The sequence below is a fragment of the Dermacentor variabilis genome, chromosome 3, assembly GCF_050947875.1.
Source record: "Dermacentor variabilis isolate Ectoservices chromosome 3, ASM5094787v1, whole genome shotgun sequence".
Classification (NCBI taxonomy): Eukaryota; Metazoa; Arthropoda; class Arachnida; order Ixodida; family Ixodidae; genus Dermacentor; species Dermacentor variabilis.
Window position 1 is genome coordinate 36,025,842 of NC_134570.1, and position 23,925 is coordinate 36,049,766.

Consider the following 23,925-nt stretch of genomic DNA (forward strand, 5'->3'; position numbering starts at 1 on the left):
CGCGTTATCAGCATGACATAGCATTCCCGACAGGAAAGTAACGGGCGCAGCATTTTCAAGAAAGGAAATGCGACAAGACAGATGATTATCGTTGTGTGGCAAATTCCAAAGGGTGTAAACTTTTCTTACACACTCTTAAAACGGTTGCACCCTTTGGGGTGTATATTTGTCCCACAACGATAATCGTCATCTGCCTTGCTCGCGTTTCCTTTCTTGAAAACTCGGCTCTGACCACTTTCCTGTCGAGAATGCTACGTCACACTGATAACGCGCATGCCGTTCGTGACTGGGAAGTACCGGGCTCGCAGCGTTAAAGAAAGGAAACGCGGGCAAGACAGATGACGATTATTGTTGTGGGACCAGATAAGCCCCAAAGGGTGTAAATATTGCTAAATACACTCTTTGAAAATCTTACACCCTTTGGGGCGTATCTTGTCCCACAACGATAATCGTCATCTGTCTTGCCCGCGTTTCCTTTCTTTAACGCTGCGAGCCCGGTACTTCCCAGTCACGAACGGCATGCGCGTTATCAGTGTGACGTAGCATTCTCGACAGGAAAGTTGTCAGAGCCGAGTTTTCAAGAAAGGAAACGCGAGCAAGGCAGATGACGATTATCGTTGTGGGACAAATACACACCCCAAAGGGTGCAACCGTTTTAAGAGTGTAGAGTGTAGCAGTCCCGCCGGCCTATTGTCGCTGGGTGCAGTGCACGTCCACATACGAGTGTTGAGAACGTGCGAATTATTATGAATATATTACTCGGTTACTTGCTTACTTACTCACCTATTAATTTATTTATTTGTTTTGCACTTCGGCAAGTGTGGAGTCGCCCGACATAGCAGCAGTTGACGTGAGACTAGTGGCGCCACCTTTCTACAACCATACGCAGTGCACTGACATAATCGTAGCCTTCGAGATCGCAGAGGAAGCTCTAGCTCTGCGCCAGAGGAGCCTGGAATTTTTCACGAAAGCTTGTAAGTTTAAAGAAATATAGATGCAGGATTTTTTTTTACATATACGTAGCTCTGCACCAAAAACGTGTACTGCAGTTTTCTAAAGCGACAAATATGATAGAGGAATTTACAGCTTATGTTAATTTTTAAAACGTTTACAAGCGTCATGCAAAATTCCTACTCACCAGTTAGTGATATATTTCAGAGGGGTGTGTAATACATCATCTTTGTTCGCTTTAGATGTACTTATAAAGTCCAGTTTACAGAAATGTGATATCTCCTTTCATTGCTGACACGTAGAGTTGTAAACATTACAGTTTCGCTTCTTGAAATATTGCAATTATTATTTTTTTTTTCTTTGAAGTAAACGGCCTAAATGAAAAAAATCCACTTCCTGTGATCACTGGATTTTAACTGTTTCTTCTAAATGTAACAAACCTTATCAAATTCGGTGCAGTGGTGTTTCACGCGCATAAATTATCATTAATACCTATCATGACCGTACGACTTGTTCCCAGCGTTATTTGCTTTTCTTTTTTTTTTTCCGATGGTCGGAGACTTACGCGCAACACGGGTAGACGTGTTCTACGTATATATATATATATATATATATATATATATATATATATATATATATATATATATATATATATATATATATATATATATAACCGTGAATACCACTGGCGTGTCCTTATCGTCTGAGACCTTGAGAGCTATTTTCGTTAGGTAAATACTTTGCCTGCTTTGATTACTGCGGTAATCTAAGCGAGCAAATATTTTTTGAAGCTCTGCGCGATGGGTATGCAAGATTCAGAGCATTGATTATACGCGAGCCGCGGGCCCTCGTATAATAAATGTTCCAGGCATAATAAGTATGTTTGTTTTAATATTCTAGCGTTTGCGCACGCGCGCCCCTGAGGAGAAAAAAAAAAAAGACTGCCAGATCAGTATGTTTACGCGAACGTTCACGTCCTCAACCCTTTACGCTCCACGCTCAGTCAGGCGAGCATTGTCCAGAGGCATTGTTCACTGAGAACAATACCACTGGCACGTTAACTGCGCAGTTAGCTCTGTCTCTCTTTCGCCAAATGAGCTTTGTTCTGAACTGAATTAAAGATTTGAGTAACGAGGTGGAGTTGCAGCCATTGCTCAGTGTGGCACTTAAACGAACATTTCCTTATAAAATGGCATTGCGTTCTGCGAACTCTACTGTGTCGCTCTTTTTTTTTTCTTTTGTCGTTCACCCCGCGTTCTGTCACGAAGGTCTTTCTCTGCATGTGCCCGTACAGTTTGAGTGTGTCCCTGTTTCGTTTTATTATTATTATTATTATTATTATTATTATTATTATTATTATTATTATTATTATTATTATTATTATTATTTGTACTTCTCGATTCATGTTTATTTTTGTATTTTCTCCCTCTTCGGAATCTCCGATCTCTGTACCCCTTGTTCTGAAATCGGACAGGCGTTGTGTCCAGAACGGCCTTTGCGAGGCAGCTCATTCCATGCCCCCTTTATTTTTTAATTTTTTTCATGTGGAATTGTTTTTCTATTTTCAAATTACTCGATTAATACACTTGGCCGGACGCTTATTACGGCGCTAAGCAACAACTATGAAACCTTCACACTGGTACATTTACCAAGAATTGACAAAGATAGGCAGTGTAATGCACACGTGGTAGCAGTAGTTTTCCACCGCAAGATACAGTTGGGTACGATGTTGAAGCAACGATGTTGAAGAAAATTGTGATGATGATGATGATGATGACATGCAACTATTCAAACTACCAAAATTTGTTGGCGAAAGGAAACCTGCTCAGTCTAGGAGCAATGAGTGCCTACACGGTGGATACGCGCAGCTTCTTTTGCAGGGAAGTGTGGTGGTGGGATATGTAGCGTTGCCTCGCGGCCGGCGACGTGGTCTCTGCACAGCCATCGCCCCTCGAGTGAAGAAACAGCAGCACCAGTGTCTTCCTCCTCCCCTTCCCCCCTCAGATCGAAGTCGTCGCCCGAGAGTCCTATTTGCAAGTTAATGAGCGCCGAAACTGGCGGTAGCTTCTCCTTCGTTCGTTCGTCGGTCCTCTGTCGTGGTTCGGTCCTTTTTGATCGTGTCCGCGGGCCCACATTAGCATCGATCCCCCCCCCTCCCTCCCTCCTTCCCTCCACCGCGTGCGTGTCCCAGAGAGCTGAAAGGAGGGTTGGAAGAGAGGCTAGCAGGTGCGCGCGCGCCGGTCGTGCCCCTGTGGACTGGACGGGAATGGACACCGTGCGCGGTGCGTTCAAACTGCGGAGACGATCTCGCGTAACGTGTCTCCCTCCCCCTCATTCATCTCTTCCCCTCCTTAGATGACCGGTTTCACTTCCCTTTTCGTCATCTCTGTTATTCCTGCGCATTGTGTACCTTGCTCTCAATCTATGCAATAAGCCCACCTGCTTCGATTGCGACGTCCTTGTGTGGACATCTTTCAATGTGCTTCGCTTTCTCTCTCTCTCTCTCTCTTTTCTCGCTCGCATCATATCAAAGTGATCTCCGCTTGCGTCCACTATCGACGGCCACTGCCGCTGTCGTCGTGTGCCGGACGTATGTGCGTCCTAGGCCTCGGCCGCCGCTTTAGCAGCGTCAGCGCTTTCCGGGCCACCGTCTCGTTTTGAATAGGTTATTGATGTGAGCCAGATTAGACGAGCTACGCCCATCAAGATTATCAATTCTGCGTGCTTTTTTGTCGAGCTTTGTGTGCTTAGTTCGGAGTTCAGTAAGCGATATGTCAACACAGACACGCACACTCCTTTCTGTTTTATTGATTCTATTGACTTTGTGTGCGCTTTATAAGTGTCTTAATCAGCAGGCTACATTCTGGGGACATATTGGTGCGCTGGTTGGTTGGCGATTGTTGTTGTAAAGGTGCAACTGTTGTGGGCACGAGTACAAACAGCGTAAAAATACAAACACGACCACTCGTGTTTGCATCCTTTGGTGTTCGTCTGTGCGTTACAGGCGCGCACTTTTGCTCTGGGAATATGCGAAAGTTCAACTCGTTATTATGATGGCGAGTGACATGGTACCTTTACTGTCTCGTCTTTGTCTGCCAAACGAGTATTTTAGTGCGATAGTATTGGTTAAAACACGTTGGCGGGCTAGTTGGTTAGAATCCATGGTAGAGTGTATAGCGCGACTGTACGAGAACGTAGAAAGAAACAGATACACAGACACAGCGCTGGATTGTCAAAGTGGAAAAACGTGTGTGAAGTGTGGGAAGCTCGACGTGTGTGTGTGTATATATATATATATATATATATATATATATATATATATATATATATATATATATATATATATAGAGAGAGAGAGAGAGAGAGAGAGAGAGAGAGTCAGTACGTGTATAGAGTTAGCTCCTGAACAGGGCTTTACAATGTGGTTAACGTGGTTTGTGTTATGGGTCTGAGACCTCGGAGAGGTGTGACGTGATGCCAAATGCATTTTTCTTGCATTTACTACTAAACCGCCATGGATTTCTTTTTTTATTTCTGGTCTCTCTAAAAAGAAATTTGAGGTGTAACTGGATGGTACAGGTAGCCATTTCCACATATGTTCAGTTGTGGATTATCATTTTTTAACCCATTTTAACCTTGTGTAATTGATGGTTTGGCCAGAATGAAAACTGTTGAAATGGCTGTAAATGAGATGCCAGGCAGCAATGTCTTCAAGAGGAACTTAACAAAGTGAAAGTAAGTCTTCAGAAAATAAAGAAATAAATATACAGGTATATAATACCTCATTGCACATTGAATATCATCATCATCATCAGCCTAGTTACGCCCACTGCAGGGCAAAGGCCTCTCCCATACTTCTCCAACTACCCCGGTCATGTACTAATTGTGGCCATGTTGTCCCTGCAAACGTCTTAATGTCATCTGCCCACCTAACTTTCTGCCGCCCCCTGCTACGCATCCCTTCCCTTGGAATCCAGTCCGTAATCCTTAGTGACCATCAGTTATCTTCCCTCCTCATTACATGTCCGGCCGATGCCCATTTCTTTTTCTTGATTTCAACTAAGATGTCGTTTACCCGCGTTTGTTGCCTCACCCAATCTGCTCTTTTCTGATTGGGTGAGGCAACAAACGCGGGTAAACGACATCTTAGTTGAAATCAAGAAAAAGAAATGGGCATGGGCCGGACATGTAATGAGGAGGGAAGATAACCAATGGTCACTAACGGTTACGGACTGGATTCCAAGGGAAGGGATGCGTAGCAGGGGGCGGCCAGTCACATTGAATATACTTGCCTTTATAAAAAGGTTTAAGAAATATAGACGAACTAGAGGTGTAAGCAGAAAATATATATTGTTCTATGTATATGTTGCAGTTATGTAAGATGACAGTGAGCTCAGCAGGGCAACACGTGAATTGTTACATATGAAATGTCACCAAAAACCTTGTAATAATAATAATAATAATAATAATAATGCAAACAAAAGGACTTCATGAGATACTAACATCTCATTTACAGCCATTTCAACAGTTTTCATTCTGACCAAACCATCAATTACACAAGCTTAAAATAGGTTAGAAAATGATAATCCACAACTGAACATATGTGGAAATGGCTACCTGTACCATCCAGTTACACCTCAAATTTCTTTTTACAGAGACTAGAAAAAAAAGAAGATCTTGTTATTGTAGCGTGGGTGCGAATTTATTCCTAATGAAACAAAACCATGTAGTTCGAAGTCGTATTAACCGTGTGAATAATTGTGTATATTCTCAATGCTCTGGTGTTACATTTATGAAATTCTGTTGGGTGGCTACGAGCATTGATGTATTATTCTTATATACTGTAAAATCCTTGCACCATAACCCCCATAACTTTACTGTATCAAGGACAAATTGCTGATGACAATTTTGCCGAAACGAGCACACTACAAGCTCTCATTTCAACGTTGGGATTTAAAAAAGAATGGGGTATTTCAAGATACCATTTACAAGTGATATGTTGTTATGTAATATCATAAGAAGCTTCTTATGATATGATTAATAAAAATCGGCCCCCTCAATTAACCCCCTTTCTTCTCATGTTGTTATGTCAAAAAATTTACGTTGACTGTATCATCTTAGGCTAAAGTTTCTTCTCACCACGCAGGTACAGAGCCAAGCAACATGCTGCTGGGAGGCGGCGTGAGGATGCGGACAACCAAGAAGCTGCTGCTTGTGCTAACCCTGTCGGGTGCTGCACTGACGCTGCTCTCCTACCTGGCTCGCTGCAGCACACGCAGTCCCCTCAGCGTGGCCGAGCCACTTCTCATGCAGGCAAGTACCGTAATGTGCCAGCACCCTGCCTGGCTGCTTAGTCGAATGTGTCTTCACAGCTCCAGCAAAATAGTTTCATGTCTCTCTTGCACACGATGCCACTCATGTGCATGCTCTTACTCATCCATCGCTGCTCCAGTTGTTCGTTGACGAACTTATGCTGTACTCATGGATGACCTTCTGTGGCAATGAAAGGAATGTTACGAAGGCAAAGCGTGCACAAATGAAAGCACCTCTAAAAGTAAGTCCCATGTTGTCATCCACATTAGTTTAACCTAAGGAAGAGGAAACATAAGAACTTTATTTACAACAGCGGGGGAAATAAAAATAAGAAAAAACACACCACTGAGTGTTGGTATTCTCTTCGATGTCTCGGAAAATGCGAAACTGACGCACGTGGAAGTTTAGGCCGATTCAGTATCTGCTCCAAGAAACCTAAAGCGCTGTCAAGTGCTGCCAGACTACCTAGCACAGTAGCATCTGCAGAAGCTTCGCCCCATAGTTCAGATACTATGCGCCTTGGTGAAGTCTCTTGAGTTTTCTGTGGCGGCATCTAGCATGTACTTGACAAGTGGTGGCTGTCGTCTCCGAGACTTCAGTGCATACATTTACATCCTTTTATTTTTTTTAATGAACCTTTCTTTTTGGAGTTTATGGATTTTGACACGTTGATTAGTGATTGGACAGGGTTAGTGTGGAGGTCACCTTCAAAGCAGAACTTTCTTCATGGCGTCCCTCATGTTGGGTGCTGAGTGTTGGATACTGGCGGTGGAAGTTGCAATTAGATTGTGGATAGGATGGTGCAGGCTGCGAAGAGGGGAGAGGGGCAATGCAGAGATGTTGAAGATGGAGGAGACGTGCTAACATGTGTTGATTGGTTAGTGAAAGCAATAATATCTCCACGCTGCCATGGTGGATAGAGACAGCACACGAGTTGGGGGTGGTGTGATGTATTTACACTCATTCATCTGCATTGGCAAAGTAGGGGCGGCCCACAGTGTCTGTGAGCTCTGCATGAGATATCTTGTTTTAGATTCTTTTTTTAATGATTAGACATGTAGAACACAAGAGGTTTAGACAAGATTACGTGAATCAATGTAGACACGACCTTATATCACAAGTAAATCTTTCCGTGAGTGCAGATCTCGGAGGCACTTATGACAGACAAGGGGCTTCATGAACCAGTGCAAGACTTGGTAATAACTTGCTTGCAACATGAATCGAAACAAGATTAAGGCAAAAGATGAACAAAGAAAGCCGCAGGTTAGATCTTCCATTTTGACAAAACACTCCTACATTTTGCAAGAAATATAGCAAAAAGAAATAATATGAAAGAGGCATTGCCATTACTCAACTCTAACATATTCACTTATATATTTGTTTGTACCTCAGGACAGCATGCGAGGGAAAATCAGAAAATATTTGCCCGTATCATTTATTAGCCAAAATGAGGCACATACAGATAATTACAAGTATACATACTATTCTATGTACTGTACACTATTTTTCCACATAGTCCCCGCACCGGTTCAGACATTTGTCACATGGCAACAATAAATTTCAAATGCCCCTGTGGTAAAATTTGTCCAGCTGACTGGCGAACCACCATCATTGTCATGCAAGTCTTCACAGTCTTTTGCGAACTAACACCACCACCTCACACTTCTCAAAGCCAGGCACATTACCCAATACATGGACTGCATTTATCTGTGGATTTTGATGGGCGTTCATTCCTTGCTCCATAGAAAACGAATGACATTTGGTTGTACGTATGCTGTGGACATGTGAAGCACAACCACAACTTCAGCAACTGACAGCAGCACCGTGCTGCAGAGCTGCTGGCAGATAAGGCCGGGCCGGTCCAAGAAAAGTCCACCACTGGGAATGGATATGTTGACTTCGTATTTACAGCCATAATTTGGCAAAAATAAAAGACAGGAGCTGTAGAGGAGAATTGGAATGGTATAGTGGGTTTTCCTCTCCAGTGCTTTCTAGTGGGTCATAATGGAGCAAAATTGGCAGAGACGTTAGCAAACGACAAAGCTTTATGAAGGCCTCGTTGCACTTAGACAACCACAAAGTGAGGGGTCCAGTGCTTCTAAGTAGCTTCGTCAGGGCCGATATCGTGGCAGCAAAATTGCAGATGAAGCATCTGAAGTAAGAACAGAGACCTACGAAACTGCGCAATTCTTTGACGGATGTTGGTTTACGGAATTCAGTGATGGCCCGAAGTTTGGCTGGATCAAGGAGTATTACATCATTCAATACAACATAACCTAGAATTGTCAGCTGCTGAGCGGCGAATCAGCACTTATTTAGGTTTAGTTGTAGGCCAGTGTTTGTTAAACACGTCAAAACACACTGGAGCCATTGAAGGTGCATGGTGAAGTCAGGAGCAAAAACTACAACGTCGTCAAGATAGCACAAGCAAGTGTGCCACTTCAAGCCACATAGAACAGTGTCCATCGTGCATTCAAAAGTTGCCGGTGCATTACAAAGGCCAAAAGGCATTATGTCAAATTTGTATAAGCCATCGAGTATGACAAAAGCGGTCTTCAGCCGATCAGCATCTGCCATGGGTAGTTGCCAATACCCTAAGCGTAAATCTAGAGATGAAAGAATTCTGCGCCTTGTAGACTGTCAATGGCGTTGTCTATGCGCTGGAGAGGGTAGACGTTCTTGCAGGTGATCTTAATGAGGCGCCAGTAGTCCACACAGAACCATCTTTCTTCATAACAAGGACGACAGGTGATGCCCATGGACTGTTGGAAGGTAATATTGCCGCAGAGAGCACCCCACGGGCCAGTTACGAGCACTCTCATGAGGTACCTTTCCAAGCGCCTCATCGCTAAGACCCATTACTCGTCACATCGCCATTAGAAGAGTGCCAGCAATGCCTCACACATGGCGCGTGTCTCCCGTGCATGCGCTCACGGCAGCGCCCGAGTCTGCCGTCCAATGAGAAGCCACGGCGTGGCTCTTGGCCTTCGGGGCGCGTGAAAAGTGCGTTCGGCGGGGAGGCGCGGTTGACTGTGGAATAGGTTCCTGTTAAACTCTTCTTTTAAAGTGTGTGAATGCTTAATATTGAGTTTCCGGGCACAAGTTCGCCCACAATAAACCAGTGTGTTTATAGTGTGCTTCATTGAAGAGGGCTACATTTCTGGTGGAGGTGCGGGGTATGATTGGAAGTCCCCAATTCATAAGAGAACGGAGCCCCGACCCTCAGCGATTGTAACCCAGGGAACTGACTCCAGTACACCAGCGCACAATCCACCGCATCCGAGGAGACCCACCCGAGTTCGGACCGCTTCCTGTTGCTGCAGCAGTGCAGGCAACAGTTACCAGCGACGGTGCAACCATAACCAGCCCAGTGGCATTGTCCCAGCTTATCGTGTACCCACCACGCACGCCCGAGTCCTTCCACGGCGATACGTTCGAAGATGTGGAAGACTGGTTAGAGCACTTCGAGCGAGTGGCAGATTTCAACGGCTGGGATGAGACACGAAAGCTTCGCAACTTGTACTTCGCGTTAGAAGAGTCAGTGAGGACGTGGTACGTCAATCATGAAGCGATGCTATCTTCATGGGAAGAATTTCGGCGACAGCTGCTTGCCACGTATGCCAGCACCGATAGGCGAGAGAAGCCTGAAACCAGCACACTAACGAGAGTGTCGGCATGTATATCGAGGACATGTCCCGTCTCTTCACACGCGCGGATCCAAACATGACCGAAGAGAAGAAATTACACCATCTGATGCGTGGCGTTAAGCAGGAGCTGTTTGCAGGACTCGTCCGCAACCTTCCACACAGTTTTGCTAAGTTTCACACCGAAGCGACGACCATAGAGAAGGCGCTGCAGCAGCATGCCGATCACTACAATCGCGATGTCACCAGCGCACCGGCCGATATCCTGTCAGCAGGCCCAGGCAGTAACACCGAAGCACTAAGGGAACTGGTGCGATCAATCGTAAAGGAGGAGCTTCGAAAGCTGAAGCTACAGGAAGCCACGCCGACAGTTTCAATTCTCACCACCGTCATTCGAGATGAAGTTTGCCATGCCATTCTGCAGCCAGGACATGAGGAACCACCTGTTCATCATGACCAACCACCACCCGTATGTCGCGTGCCAACGTACGCTGATGTGTTATGTCAACCGACCGGGCATAGTTCTCCATTCGCGACCCCCAGCAGCCGCCAGCCGACTCTGCACAGTGGACCCCTTCTAGCAGAGCTGAGGCCATGAAAAAGTGACGTGTGGCGTGCACCCGACCGGACGCCACTCTGTTTCCACTGCGGGGAAGCTGGATCCCTTTACAGAATGTGCCCATATTGCAGAATAGGTCTTCGCGGCTTTACGATAAATGCGCCTTGTCCCCATAATGGCGAAAGACCCATCGAAATTCATGACTACTTGACCAGACAACAGGATCCGGCTGCTAGATACCAACACCAGTCACGATCATCGTCTGCACGCTACCGATCACCAAGTCCACGGCCATCCTCGATTTCACCAAGGCATCGTTCACTGAGCCCACATCCAGAAAACTGAAGCGAGCGACCTGTGGAGGCGAGGCCGCTGACATTCGAAAAAGCCAAGATCCTCTGTCAAGTTTACCAAGCAGCCGTACCGAACAGAAGCAGATGAATAAGATAAGTGAACAGAGAATTTCTTCAGACTTGAGCATTACAATAGACGGTCATGAATTGAGTGTATTAGTTGACACAGGTGCCGATTATTCTGTTGTAAGATATGCACTCACAAAGGAATTGAAAAAAGTTTTGATGCCGTGGAGTGGACACCAGATACATACGGCTGGTGGGCACCTCATTAGGCCCCTGGGTAGATGTACAGCGAGAATCAAAATTCGGGGTTTTTCTTACGTCGCTGATTTTGTCATGCTACCAGAATGTTCGAAGGATGTAATACTCGGAATGGACTTTCTCCTAAAAAATGGTGCCATAATCAACCTGCAGAATTCTAGCGTGTCATTTTCTATGAAGCAGGCTGCAAGAGTCGGAAGAGCTAGAACACGTTGCCTTGTGGGTTACCGACGATGACATAACCGTGCCACCATGATGCAGCACGCTGGTTTGTGTAAGAAATGAAGCATTCGACGACTCGGAAGGTATAGTGGAGACCAACGTCGAGCTACTGTTGAAAAAAGGTATTTGCGTAGCATGAGGAATTGTTCAACTACATGATGGGTGTGCTGATGTATTGCTGACGAACTTCGGAAGTGAATTTCAGCATGTCGCAAAGAACACAGCCATCGCCTTCCTGCACAGCGCTACTGCGGTCACAGATGTATGTAGCTTAGCGTCAAGGCCGCCTGCTGTCCAAACTATGCATGACACCGTAACATCAGTTGCGATCAACCAAAGTCTGTCGCCAGCCCAGAAAGAAATGATGGAGGACCTTATAAATGAATTCGCAGAATGTTTGTCCACCTCGTCAAAGGTACAGCGCACACCAATTGTTAAACACCGTATAATAACAGACGAAGCCACCAGGCCAGTATACCAACGTCCGTACAGAGTGTCACCGGTTGAACGAGAGATCATAAAGAGTCAGGTGCAAGAGATGCTTGAGGACGTTGTCATTCAGCCATCAAACAGCCCGTGGGCGTTGCCCGTAGTCCTTGGAAGTAAGAAGGACAATACATTGAGATTCTGTGTTGATTACCGGAAATTGAACAGTGTGACCAGGCGGGAGGTATACCCCCTTTCCCGCATTGATGACACGTTGGATCGCCTACGACATGAAAACTTTTTCTCTTCATTAGATCTCAAGAGCGGATATTGGCAAATTGAAGTAGACGAAAGAGACCATGAAAAAACTGCTTTCGTAACCCCAGGCGGCCTGTATGAGTTCAAAGCGCTTCCATTCACTCTCTGCTGCGCCCGGCGACATTCCAGCGCATGATGGACAGTGTCCTCTCAGGTCTTAAATGGCAGTCATGCTTAGTTTACCTAGACGACGTAGTGGTATTTTCCGCAACATTCAACCAACATGTCCAGAGGCTGCGTTTAGTGCTTCAAGCCATCCGCTCGGCAGGCTTAACCATTAAACCGGAAAAGTGCCAGTTTGGATTCCAAGAACTTCATTTCCTGGGTCATGTAATTAGCGCGCAAGGTACTGGTCTGGATCCCAACAAGACTGCTGCCGTTGCACGATTTCCAAAGCCTACAAACAAGAAGATGGTGCGGCAATTTTTGGGACTATGCACTTATTACTGGCGATTTGTAGAAAACTTCTCGAAAATTGCCGAACCTCTGACGAAACTTACTAAAGAAGACGTGCCCTTCATGTAGCATACTGAACAAGAGGTTGCGTTCAATGAATTAAAGGAACGATTGCAAGCCCCACTGATCCTCGCCCACTTCGACGAGACAGCGGACACAGAAGCCCACACAGATGCAAGCAATCTCGGTCTCGGCGCGGTTTTAGTTCAGTGGCAAAATGGGGAAGAGAAAGTTATAGCGCATGCTAGCTGCACTCTATCAAAAGCTGAAACAAATTACTCTGCGACAGAAAAGGAGTGTTTGGCTGTCATATGGGCCATCAGCAAGTTCCAACCATACCTTTACGGCAGGCCGTTCCGTGCAGTCAGCGATCACCATTCTCTTTGCTGGCTGGCAAACCTAAAAGACCCATCTGGACGACTTGCGAGGTGGAGCCTCAGGCTCCAAGAATACGACATTACTGTCGTGTACAGGTCTGGAAGAAAACATAACAATGCTGACTGCTTGTTCCACTCACCAGTGGAGTCTACTCCTTCAGAAGAAGATTTCCCATTTCTTACAGCGATGACAGCTTCGGAAATCGCCGAGCGTCAACGGGCCGACACAGAATTGCTCCCACTCATCAAACACCTCGAAGAATACGACGTCCAAGTCCCACATATGTTTATGCGAGGTTTATCGTCATTTTGCCTCCGAGATAATGCGCTCTACAAGAGAAACTTTGAACGCAACCAGGAAAAATTCTTACTCGTCGTACCGTCAGCCATGCGACCAGAAATTTTGGAAGCTTGCCATGATGAACCATTGTCGGGTCACTTAGGTGTCAGCCGGACGTTTGCCAGAATTTGTCTCAGATACTTCTGGCCTAAATTGTTAGCGTTGGTGCAGCATTACGTGAAGACATGTCGCGAATGTCAAAGGCGCAAAACACCACCCGTGAAACCGGCCGGCCTTCTTCAACCCATAGACCCACCAAAGACTCCATTTCAACTAGTTGGAATGGATCTCCTTGGCCCGTTCCCAACCTCATCGTCAGGGAAGAGATGGATCGTAGTAGCGACGGGCTATTTAACACGACATGCTGAAACTGGCTGCCTTGAGCGAGGAACGGCAGTTGAAGTTGCAAATTTCTTCGTTTGTAACATATAGTACTGTGACATGGTGCACCAATGGTCGTGATTACTGATCGAGGAGCGGCCTTCACAGCTGATTTGATGCAATGTTTGATGAAGATGACTCACACCAGTCACAGAAAAAACGCTGCATACCATCCCCAAACAAACGGCCTGACGGAATGTGTAAACCGAAACTTGGCCGATATGCTGTCCATGTATGTCGACCTCGAACATATGACATGGGACGCAATCTTGCCTTACGTCACTTTCGCCTGTAATATGGCAGTGCAGGAGACAACCCAGGTCACTCCATTTCAACTGGTCTATGGCCGCACAGTAACAACCACACTGGATGCTATGTTGCCGGTAGATGATGACAACAACAACCCGTACGACGTCATGACTTCCTACAACGAGCTGAAGGAGCCCGGCAGTTGGCACGGTTCCGTATCCACCAGCAACAACGTATGGATGCAAGCTACTACAACCTGTGCCGCAGAGAAGTTCAGTACCACCCAGGCGACAAAGTGTGGGTATGGACACCAGTGCGTCATCGTAGGCTATGTGAAAAACTCCTTCGCCGATACTTTAGACCTTACGAAGTTATTCGCCGAGTAGGTGACCTGAATTATGAAGTCATCCCTCATGAACAAGAGCTATCAAAGTGGCACATCCATGCGGAGGTCGTACACGTAGTCCGCATGAAGCTTTACTACGACAGGCAATGAAAACACATGTACAGATAAATTTGTTTCATACGCATCTGGACGATGCGTTTTCGGAGGGGGACTAATGCCACAGAGAGCTCTCCACGTGCCAGTTACGAGGACTCTCGTGAGGTACCTTTCCAAGCGCCTCATCGCTAAAACCCATTACTCGTCGCATCTCCATTAGAAGAGCGCCAGCAACGCCTCGCGCATGGCGCTACAGCGCGTGTCTCCCGTGCACGTGCTCACGGCAGCGCCCGAGTCTGCCGTCCAATGAGAAGCCACGGCGTGGCTCTTGGCCTTCGGGGCGCATGAAAAGTGCGTTCGGCGGGGAGACGCGGTAGACTGTGGAATAGGCTCCTGTTAACTCTTCTTTTAAAGTGTGTGAATGCTTACTATTGAGTTGCCGGGCACAAGTTCGCCCACAATAAACCAGTGTGTTTAGCGTGCTTCATTGAAGAGTGCTACAATATCACCTGGCAGCGAAGCATGTGGTCGACTTGTTCGTTGATTACACGAGGTTCTGCAGGAGATACACGTTACGGACGTTCCTGCAATGGCGGTTTCGAGCCAGTGTCAATCCGATGAGTAACAGTTGACGTCCGGCCCAGGGAACATTGCCCTACGTCGAAAGAACAAAATTGTTCTAAGAGGCACAAAACCTGAGACCGCTGGACCGGTGTAAGGTCACCAGCAATAGAAGAACCAAACACTTCACTGGGCAATAAGTCACGTAGAAACAGCACTGAGCACAGTGGAACTAGTACAGTAACGGTCATAGGGTACATCCATAACTTGCATGTCCTCAATCGCTTCTACATTGCCAAGACATTCCCCTCAGAGCAGCATCACGGTATGGCAGCGGGTTACAAACGAAAATGGTGCTGGAGCCCTGTGGGATGTCTCCTGTCGCGAAATGTAAGAACAGACCTTTCCGAGTGAGAAAGTCGTCAAATGGAGACATTAGTGCAACAGCGTCTGAGATTCTGCTGCAGTACATGGGCACGACTGTTGACGCGCTCCGAAGAACGTGGCAGTAGGCTTGGACAAGTAGCTTCCCTGAAAGAAATGTCGGTGAGCAGCAAATCTAAAAGCAGCAAGAGTTCTATTTCTGCCTGTGCGCAATGAATGACGGCATTGTGGCACGAGAGAAAATCCCAGCCGAGGATAACGTCATGAGAGCACAGGGAAAGGACTACGAATTCTATGGCGCATAGAACGTCGGCAATGACAACACGAGCAGTGCAAGCCGCTAAGGGGTGAATATTCTGAGGGGTAATTGAAGATTGGAGGGAGAGGCCTTCATCCTGCAGTGGACAAAAAATAGGTTGTTGGTGATGATGATGATGATGACGATTCTGAGCACTGGCTGTGCAGAGGGACAGCCCAGAGAGGGGCGTTGTGACTTTCCGAAGTATACGGCAAAGCTTAGCTTCCATAACACATACGGCGGCTCCTTTGTCTACGAGTGCAGATGCATGAACACCATCAACAAGCATGTTGATTACGTTCAAGGGACTGCATTGAGGACTCTTCGACGGTGTTGCAGCCCTTGCCTCTTGGACTACGACAATTAGTTTTCCACGTCACAAGCGACGGGGCGAGGTCACATCGGCGACAGCGCGCGACAATAAGGAGACGGTGAACGGCGCGTAGTTGGCATCGGGCGCAAAGTCGGCCACTACTCAGAGAACCACCGACTTTTCACCCTTTTCCCTACTGTACGGTAGGCACCTGTCGCACAACATCAACACAATTCTACCATACCGGCATGATGCATCTGCATGTGCTCCCATTTCTGCCATGGCAAGACATGCTATAAAGTGCCACGACCTCGCTCGGGCCTTTACCTTCAGTGACCAAGAGCGCCAGAAGAGCACTTGTGATGACACCACTTCTGCACCCACTTTCCTTCCTGGCACACTTGTGTGGCTCTCGGTTCCTTCCACTGCACCTGGTCGCTCTTCAAAACTACTACCCAAGTATGAACGGCCCTACGGTGTCATCGAATGTGCATCCCTGGTCAACTATGTGATCGAACCCGTTGAATCGTCTTTGGACATGCACCGTCGTGGACGAGACATTGTCAACGTTGACTGCCTCAAGACCTACTATTACCCACTCATAGTGACAAGCTGTTAGGTCACTGGGTGGCTCCCTTTTTGTTCCCAGGGGTAATTGTAGAGGAGGATTGGAACGGTATAGGCACCCTGCAATGAAGTTTGGCTGTACATCTCACGCCACCTAGCAGCGGCAGTAAGCTTCCGTGAGTAGCCATCACTACCATTTCACCATTGACCATACTGCGCTGAGGCCTGCCTCAAAGCCTCCTTTTCCAATTTCGCAATGAATTCACCATGGCCTCTTGGCAGCTCCTCCGTGAAAAGCGTGAACAAAAAGAACAAGTGCAGATACCGCTACGTTAAGGATTGTCATAACCGCGAAGAGGGCATCGGCATCAAATTGTACCGCTTCCCTTCAAAACTGTGGAAGGCAAACCGGTGGCCGAAGTGGATCGTTGCGGTTCATGTTGCTCTTGCAAATTTTTGTTAAGTGAACTGAGACATAAATGTAAAAAGAAAAAAAAAATACCAGCAGGCAGCATCCGTAAAAATGCACAGTAAAGCAACAACTGCATAAAAATGCATGAGCTTATTCCCACTTTTGTAAGTTGGTTTAGATAGTTGTTTAGCTCGCCTCACTCCAAAACAAACGCGCAATGGTCGTTACGTATCAAATCTAGCCTCGTAAGCTCTCCATGCTGGAGCTTTGTACTTTTTGTTGTGCATTAGCAAGCCAACGCACCGCTTCTTTCTGCGCCAAGATCAAGGCGTGACTGCGGGAACCGGGCTTATCCATGCTGACGTTTCCTTGCACTTAGAACAACCGAACTAAGGTTGGAGTGCACCGCAGCACACGTCGAGTATTCGCAAATTAGCATTTTTCTCACACACGCTAGCGCACATCTGTTCAGTCTTTGCGTTGTTTAGTCTCAGCTGATCGCTCTCTACTATGTTAAAACAGTGATGACCTCTCAGATTGCAGCCCAAACGACAATACCAGGATATGCTCGAAGCACTTTGTCAACGGAGAAAAAAGCACTTACCTGCCAATTCGCAAGAGCTTCTACAATTGTGAGGTGCAGGGCACGCTCCAAGTAATGGAGCCACAAATGACAGTTGAAAAATCTGTACGGCCGTATTTGCTCGCTCAAGTGGCATAAAATAATCATTTGTTAGCTTCCTTTGAGTTGTGAACATGCTTGCCTTGTTGTGACAAACACTTGGCGACCTGCGGTGATTGCTTAGTGGCTGTGGTGTTGGTTTGCTAAGCACGGGATCAAATCCTGGCCGCGGCGGCTGCATTTCGATGGGGGCGAAATGCAAAATGCAAAATGCAATTAAACAACCCCAGGTGGTCCAAATTATTCCGGAGTCCCCCACTACGGAGCGCCTCATAATCAGATCGTGGTTCTGGCATGTAAAACCCCATAATTTAATTTAATTTAAGCACTTCGCTGCGATGTCCGTGCTGTTTACTTCTTTGACACTATATACATGGTTTTAGTGGTAAATTTGACATCCTATCTCAAGTGTCGGTGGTCCAAAATGGGTCATGATGTCTTCAATTATTAAAACCGCAATTTAGAATGACTCGCACATTTCAAACGAGCGCCGCAAAAGCATGCCTCCATAGCATTGGCTGCCTCGGTGTTTCGCGGAACTGTCACGGTGGCGCCCGCCTGACCATTTGAATGTAGCCTATAGTGGGTTGTTCTCTCCAGCACTTTCTAGTGGGTCGTTCTCTTCAGCATTCTTGCTTGGAAAACGCTGCTCGTGCGGGAGTTCGTGCCCTTCTCTAACGGTTGGTCCCGAACGGCGGGGACTAATAAACGCCTTTACAGAGCAAAGACTTTCCAATTCGCCCTCGTATATACCACTGTAGCGTGCACATGTTTTGTTCCTTTCTTGACTCATTCATGTTTATAATACAATTGCAAACGTCTGACATTTTCAGCAGTTGCATTTCTTAATGAAATTGGCCAGTGAGTTTAAGCCTAAAATAAGCATTTTCATGTGAAAAGGGCCCCTCGCCAGGCGCCATAGCAAATTTTGGGTATACACTGAACATTGTTACATGTCCTCTAGGGAGTGTTTTGCCGCAAATATTTTTCAAATTGGCTCATTAATAGCCAAGATTGAAATATTTCAGTGCCGCGAACCCATGATTTCAGGAGGCAAGCTCCACTGCATAGTGAGACACACTCTTCACTCGCCCCGTCTAGACTCCATTCCGTTTGTGTGTTTTATTATTTCTTTAAACTTCAATTCGTCAATTCAAGCAACAGATCACACAAAAAACAGATGGTGCCTTGAATAATTCTTGAAGTCACTTGTCACCACGAGCGACGTCACACTGAGGACCCAAGTACGTAGGCGCAGGGACGCGAGTACGTCACCGTCCGGCTTGGAGCACAGCAGCCACGAGGTGAAGGGAAAACGGCGTTCGGATTGAAATTTCAGACCTTTTCACTGCATGTCGCTATGTAATTTTGCAAACGCATCGTTAGCGTGCATTGTATGCTCTGCACTTGTCAGCTCAATGTGGCCAGACCTGGTGAGGAGCCATTTAAGCACTTCAGCCTAGACCACCGTGGCCTAGACTGACCAAAGCAGCTCATTATACAAGTGTATGTTAAGCGCTCATAAGGCAAAGAGCTACTGGTGATGTCACAGGGTGACATGGCGCCAATGTGGGAAAAAAAATACATACTTGTACACATAGGAGACCACCATGCACTGTAAACCTTGGATTGTTTATGGTATTGCCAGATGATCACTTTGAGCAGCCACATAGCAGGAGCTTCTAGTCCTGTACACGTGCTGTTGCCTTTGTTTTGTGCAGGCAGACACGAGCGGAGGCATCAGCTTGGGAGCCAGGGGTAAGGCACACCTAGCACAGGAAATCAAGTGTGTCATAAATGATGACTATGCTGTGCCCTGTCGGAAGGAAGGACCAGAAGTGTATGTGCCATTCAGCTTTGTGCGCAAGTACTTTGAAGTGTATGGCAAGATTGCCTACCGGGACGGCAAGGAGGTGCTTGACTGGCAACACAGCTACTCCAAGGTTATGGCACCAACCGCCCCGTACCACACGGCTGGGCCTTTCCTCTGGTTCGAGAACTACAATGTGGCTGTCCGTGACCGGGTCAAATGCATCAGTGGAATGGAAGGCAAGCCTGTTATTTTGTTTTTTGATGTTTGCATTATTGACATGCTCTGGCTGCACTGTACGAGCATGTACTTAGTCGCTCAGCTTAATTTGTGGCTTATTTCTCAGTGATGGAAGTGCTGCGCCAATGGGACGAAGGAAATCTTGCTACATGCTGCGCCAAATTGGTGTTTATCACAGGTATTGTGCCAGGCCTGTGCCGACACGCACCTGTTCCGAATCGGGAATATTTTGCGTGCGCGAGAAGGCGTCGTGCATCAAGCAACCATCCTTCGCGACCAACCCTCACACGCTTTCCATCACAGATACCGCATATATGGCGGGCGACCGCCATCTTATCTCGCTTGGGCATTATACAGAACCTCACGACAACGCTGACGCCGATGACAACCGTGGGAACTCATGTGGAGTGTCCATAGAAATGCTATCGAAATGATAATTATGTTAGGTAATTATGGTGACACACAATTATGATGGCACAGTAGCTCGACGCGCCTTTCTCGGAGTTGCTTAGCAGTATATTGACAAATGTGTAAGACATAATTTATTTCGACTAGGCAGTCCCATCATGGAAAAGAAATAATCGAAAACGGGACACGGAAGTAAAATTAGTAAAATTGCATCTTATTATAATACCCGATATTGAGTGCAGTGTTTCAGAAAGTACTAACTTGTACAGTGCTTCATTGCACCAGAGCAGTAGGTTGCTGCTCCAAAACATTCTTTTCTTGCTCAAAAAAAAAAAAAAAGTTTCTGCTCCAAAAGCGTACATTTCTGCTCCAAACTGCGATTTTTCCTGCTCCTAGAGCTGCTCCAAAGAACCAATGACACTTCCATCACTGCTTTCTTGACATATTACTTCTTATGCCTCTCCACCTCCTCGCATACAACTACACCTTGTGGGGCTCTTCCAAGGCACCACTTGTCAGCTTGAGGTTATGTCATTCAAATGACAGATGCGCCAGGCGCATCTAGATTCGTTTAAAATTATATTATGCAAATGTAATGCCAACCGTCTAGCAAAGTGTATTGATGTGTGTGTAGGCGCATATTTAGGTGCTAAAAACGAGCACAAAATAGCAGGTATTATTAATGTAGCCTTCCACACAACTTTGTGCTTGTCTCCAGCATTGATTTCTTGTTTCTTCATTTTTTTTTAATTCCACCCATTTCTTTCACTGGTCTCATATGAAATGACACATCGACTTAATTCTTCTGCCAAATACACTTACATTTGTGGAAGGCTCTGTAGTGGTTACTCTATATTTTGCCGCAGACACAAGCACGCAGTGATGGTATCCCCAATGTTGTGTGTGAATGTGGATGCATCAGGTGCATATATATAGTACATAAGCACAGCAGTAATCACTGCATCAATCATTATTCATGTACAGTGTGGTCCATTCTTAGAAGGAGTATTCAGCTAATAGAAAAATCGCAGTGTAACGATAGTGTTACCTCAACTCTGCCAGAAAAGGGTGGGTGATATGCCACCTGTGTGCGTGCGTGCGTGTGTGTGTGTGTGAGAGAGAGAGATCTAAGCTAGGTGCAATCAATTGCAGAATGCTTTCTAGGTAAGTGTTCTTAACAGTGGACCACGCTGTATAGGTGGCTTCTGTAAAATTTAATGAACTTACATGCAGAAGCAGTGTAGCATAAGACAATGTAAACACTAATCATGATTTCTAGCATTTGGTATGTGGTAAACCTACGTGACATCAGTTTGTTTAAAGTGGGAGCCTAAACTAACTATACACCTAGCATGAAAAGACAACCTTGGCAATGGATCAGATCAGCCTATTACAGTCTGGGCATGATTCACTGTAATATTTACTGGACCGTACATTAAAGTGACGCTAAGTCAACGTGGACTAGCTAAATACCATTCCAGGAACCTTGCAACGCTTGTTTCATGCCAAGAAAAGACTTAGTGTACAAGAAAATTGCATCTGAAGGGTCCGAATACCTCTTTCATAATTAAAATCTCCCGCCACCCAACCGGGGGAGTGGTGACATTGCATACGCCATCACCACCCTTTGCTGCCATCGGTGAGTAAAACGGCACCCGACAGACGGTGGTACTGAGCCAAAACAGATGAAGCCAGAGTGGTTGATTCGCCGCTGCAGCTGCTTTTTTGGTCAAGTGTCGTAGACCGTTCGGGCATCCCGCAACATCACATGGCAGTAGAATTCCTTGCCACTTGCAGTTTGTGCGAGTTTCGCAAGCCAACAAAACCAGCGCAGCACTACGCGATAATGAAGCTACTGAAATGCCAAAGCGTGGGAGGCACGGAGTCTAGCGAAAACGAAACCTTTAGACCGCCCGCATCACTGCCAAGAGTAATTTCAATGAGTTCTTTTTTTCTAAAAACAAAATAGAACTGGACAAGTAGCATTTTATTCAGTCTTATAATATAATACAAGGATGTTTTTTGCAACGAGGGGTTCAGCACTAGTGACACAATTTAACTGAGCAGTGCTTTCGGCATTGGGCAAGTACTTGAATGTTCCGGGGGTGTCTCTGATCATGTACTCCATTTACCTGAATTTCTCTATTATAAAGGTTCTGTTCATTATAATATTGACCCCTTAGAGATTATAGAGCACTAATCTGTCACTTTAGCTTGACTTAATATTTGCCTTTAGTGTCCCTTTAAAAAGATAGGCCATGAAAAGAGGCGACCCAAACCATTGTTCATGCAGGATTCCAGAATCAATCTCATGCATTTTCTGTGACTGTCCTGATTATTATGGCACTGAATGGCAGGCAAGACACTTAGTGCCATATTTTCTCATTTGGACAACCAGCATCTTTTGGTGCAAAAGATTCTAGCACATGGAATGATGCTCAAAATGCATTGCACACAATAAAAACACTTGTGTCACTTTCAGTCGAAAGTAGCCTCAAGGAGGAGAAGCAGGAGGAAACAACTTTATTGACATCAAAAACTGGGTCAGGTGAGAGGCGGGGGACAGGGAAAGAGGAAACTGGTGAGCCTTCATGCCGCTCTAGGTGGCCGAAAGTCCTTGTGCTTCGGCGGCCCCTATGGCTCTATTGCCTCAACTCTCAGCTTCAACAGTGCTTATAAGGCTGGAAATGGGCGGTTGTCATGTGCTAGTGCTTCATCTTTTCCTTCCACCCTGATCATGACTTATCTTATTTCTGTCTTCCATTTTCCCTAGTGTAGAGTAGCTGGCTAGGGCAAAGCCTACATTATCGCATAAAAAGTAAAGGCCAACCGCCCATTTCCTACAACCTTTGACACTGGACTTTTCTTTTTCAGTAGGCTGTACCTAAGGTCAATCTCTCTACTGTTGCTATTGAACTTTTTGCTCTCCCACAATCTGTTGGGTGTATGGACATTGTGAGTGTGACTGTACTTTGACACGTTGTTATTGTCATCTGCACTCTCTCTCTCTCTCTCTTTTACTTTCACGGGTCATGGTGGCTTAGCATCTATGGCATTCTACTGCTGAGCATGAAGTTATTGGCTTGATTTACAGCCGCTGCGGCCATATTTTGATGAGGCCAAAATGAAAAGAGGCTCGGGTACTTAGGTGCATGTTAAGGTAAGGTATCCCAGCTGGTCAACATTAATCCAGAGCCCTCCTGCCACTACGACACCTCTCATAGCCCCAGTGTTGCCTTGAAGTGCTAAAACTTCACAAATCAGTCAATCGACTCCTTCCCTTCCCTCCCATGTCCGTCTTCCCTACACAGAGCAGAAGGCCATAGATAAAGCATCTGATAAACTTTCCACCTTTCACTCATTATTGGTTCATCTCGAGCCAATCATAGTAAGTACAGTAAGTCATTCATTTCACATTGGAATTTGTTCAAGTTCTTTTTCAAGTGAAGCTTGTATTGCCTCACTCATGTTGGTGTCGCTGTTGCCGTACGAAAAAACTCAAGCCACGCGAAAATAAAATTGCTTATCGGGCTGTGGATTTGAACCACCTACCTCTGGGTTGCAAGATGATCACGCTAACCAATTCAGCCACTGTCGGTTCATCATACACGTCCTTTAAAGTGGGGTTTTATATGCATGAAGAAGCAGATGCAGCACAAAGTGAGAACCAATCACAGGTGTCCCCTTCCTCCAAAGGAAGGAAAGGGTGTGATCGCGTGTTCGCTCGCCTCGCACCCGCCGTTTCCCGCCAGTTCAGGCCTGGCAGTCAGATGGGGAGGCCGCGTTTGGTTTGTGCAGGCTACATTGAAAAAAACGTCAGTGTGAGCGGGCCACATGTCAGCTGAAGAAAAGGCGGCGTTTCATGAATGCTGCCGGGAAGTAGCTGGAGAAAAGGCTCATCGTCAACGTGCCGACTCGCAGTGACGAAGCGCGAAGCCGAGGCATTACGACAACA

The 23,925-nt window shown here is 46.2% G+C and overlaps 1 protein-coding gene across 1 annotated transcript in view; it reads left to right on the plus strand.

The window, feature by feature from the left end:
- The window catches only part of Hsepi (D-glucuronyl C5-epimerase), a 94,265-nt gene that overhangs the window by 52,613 nt on the left and 17,727 nt on the right, over nucleotides 1–23,925 (plus strand). Inside the window, exons 2-3 of the mRNA XM_075684774.1 lie at nucleotides 6,098–6,268; nucleotides 19,238–19,561. Of these exons, the coding sequence (XP_075540889.1) occupies nucleotides 6,115–6,268; nucleotides 19,238–19,561 (478 nt within the window). The 5' untranslated portion in view covers nucleotides 6,098–6,114. The remainder of the gene's footprint in view (nucleotides 1–6,097; nucleotides 6,269–19,237; nucleotides 19,562–23,925) is intronic.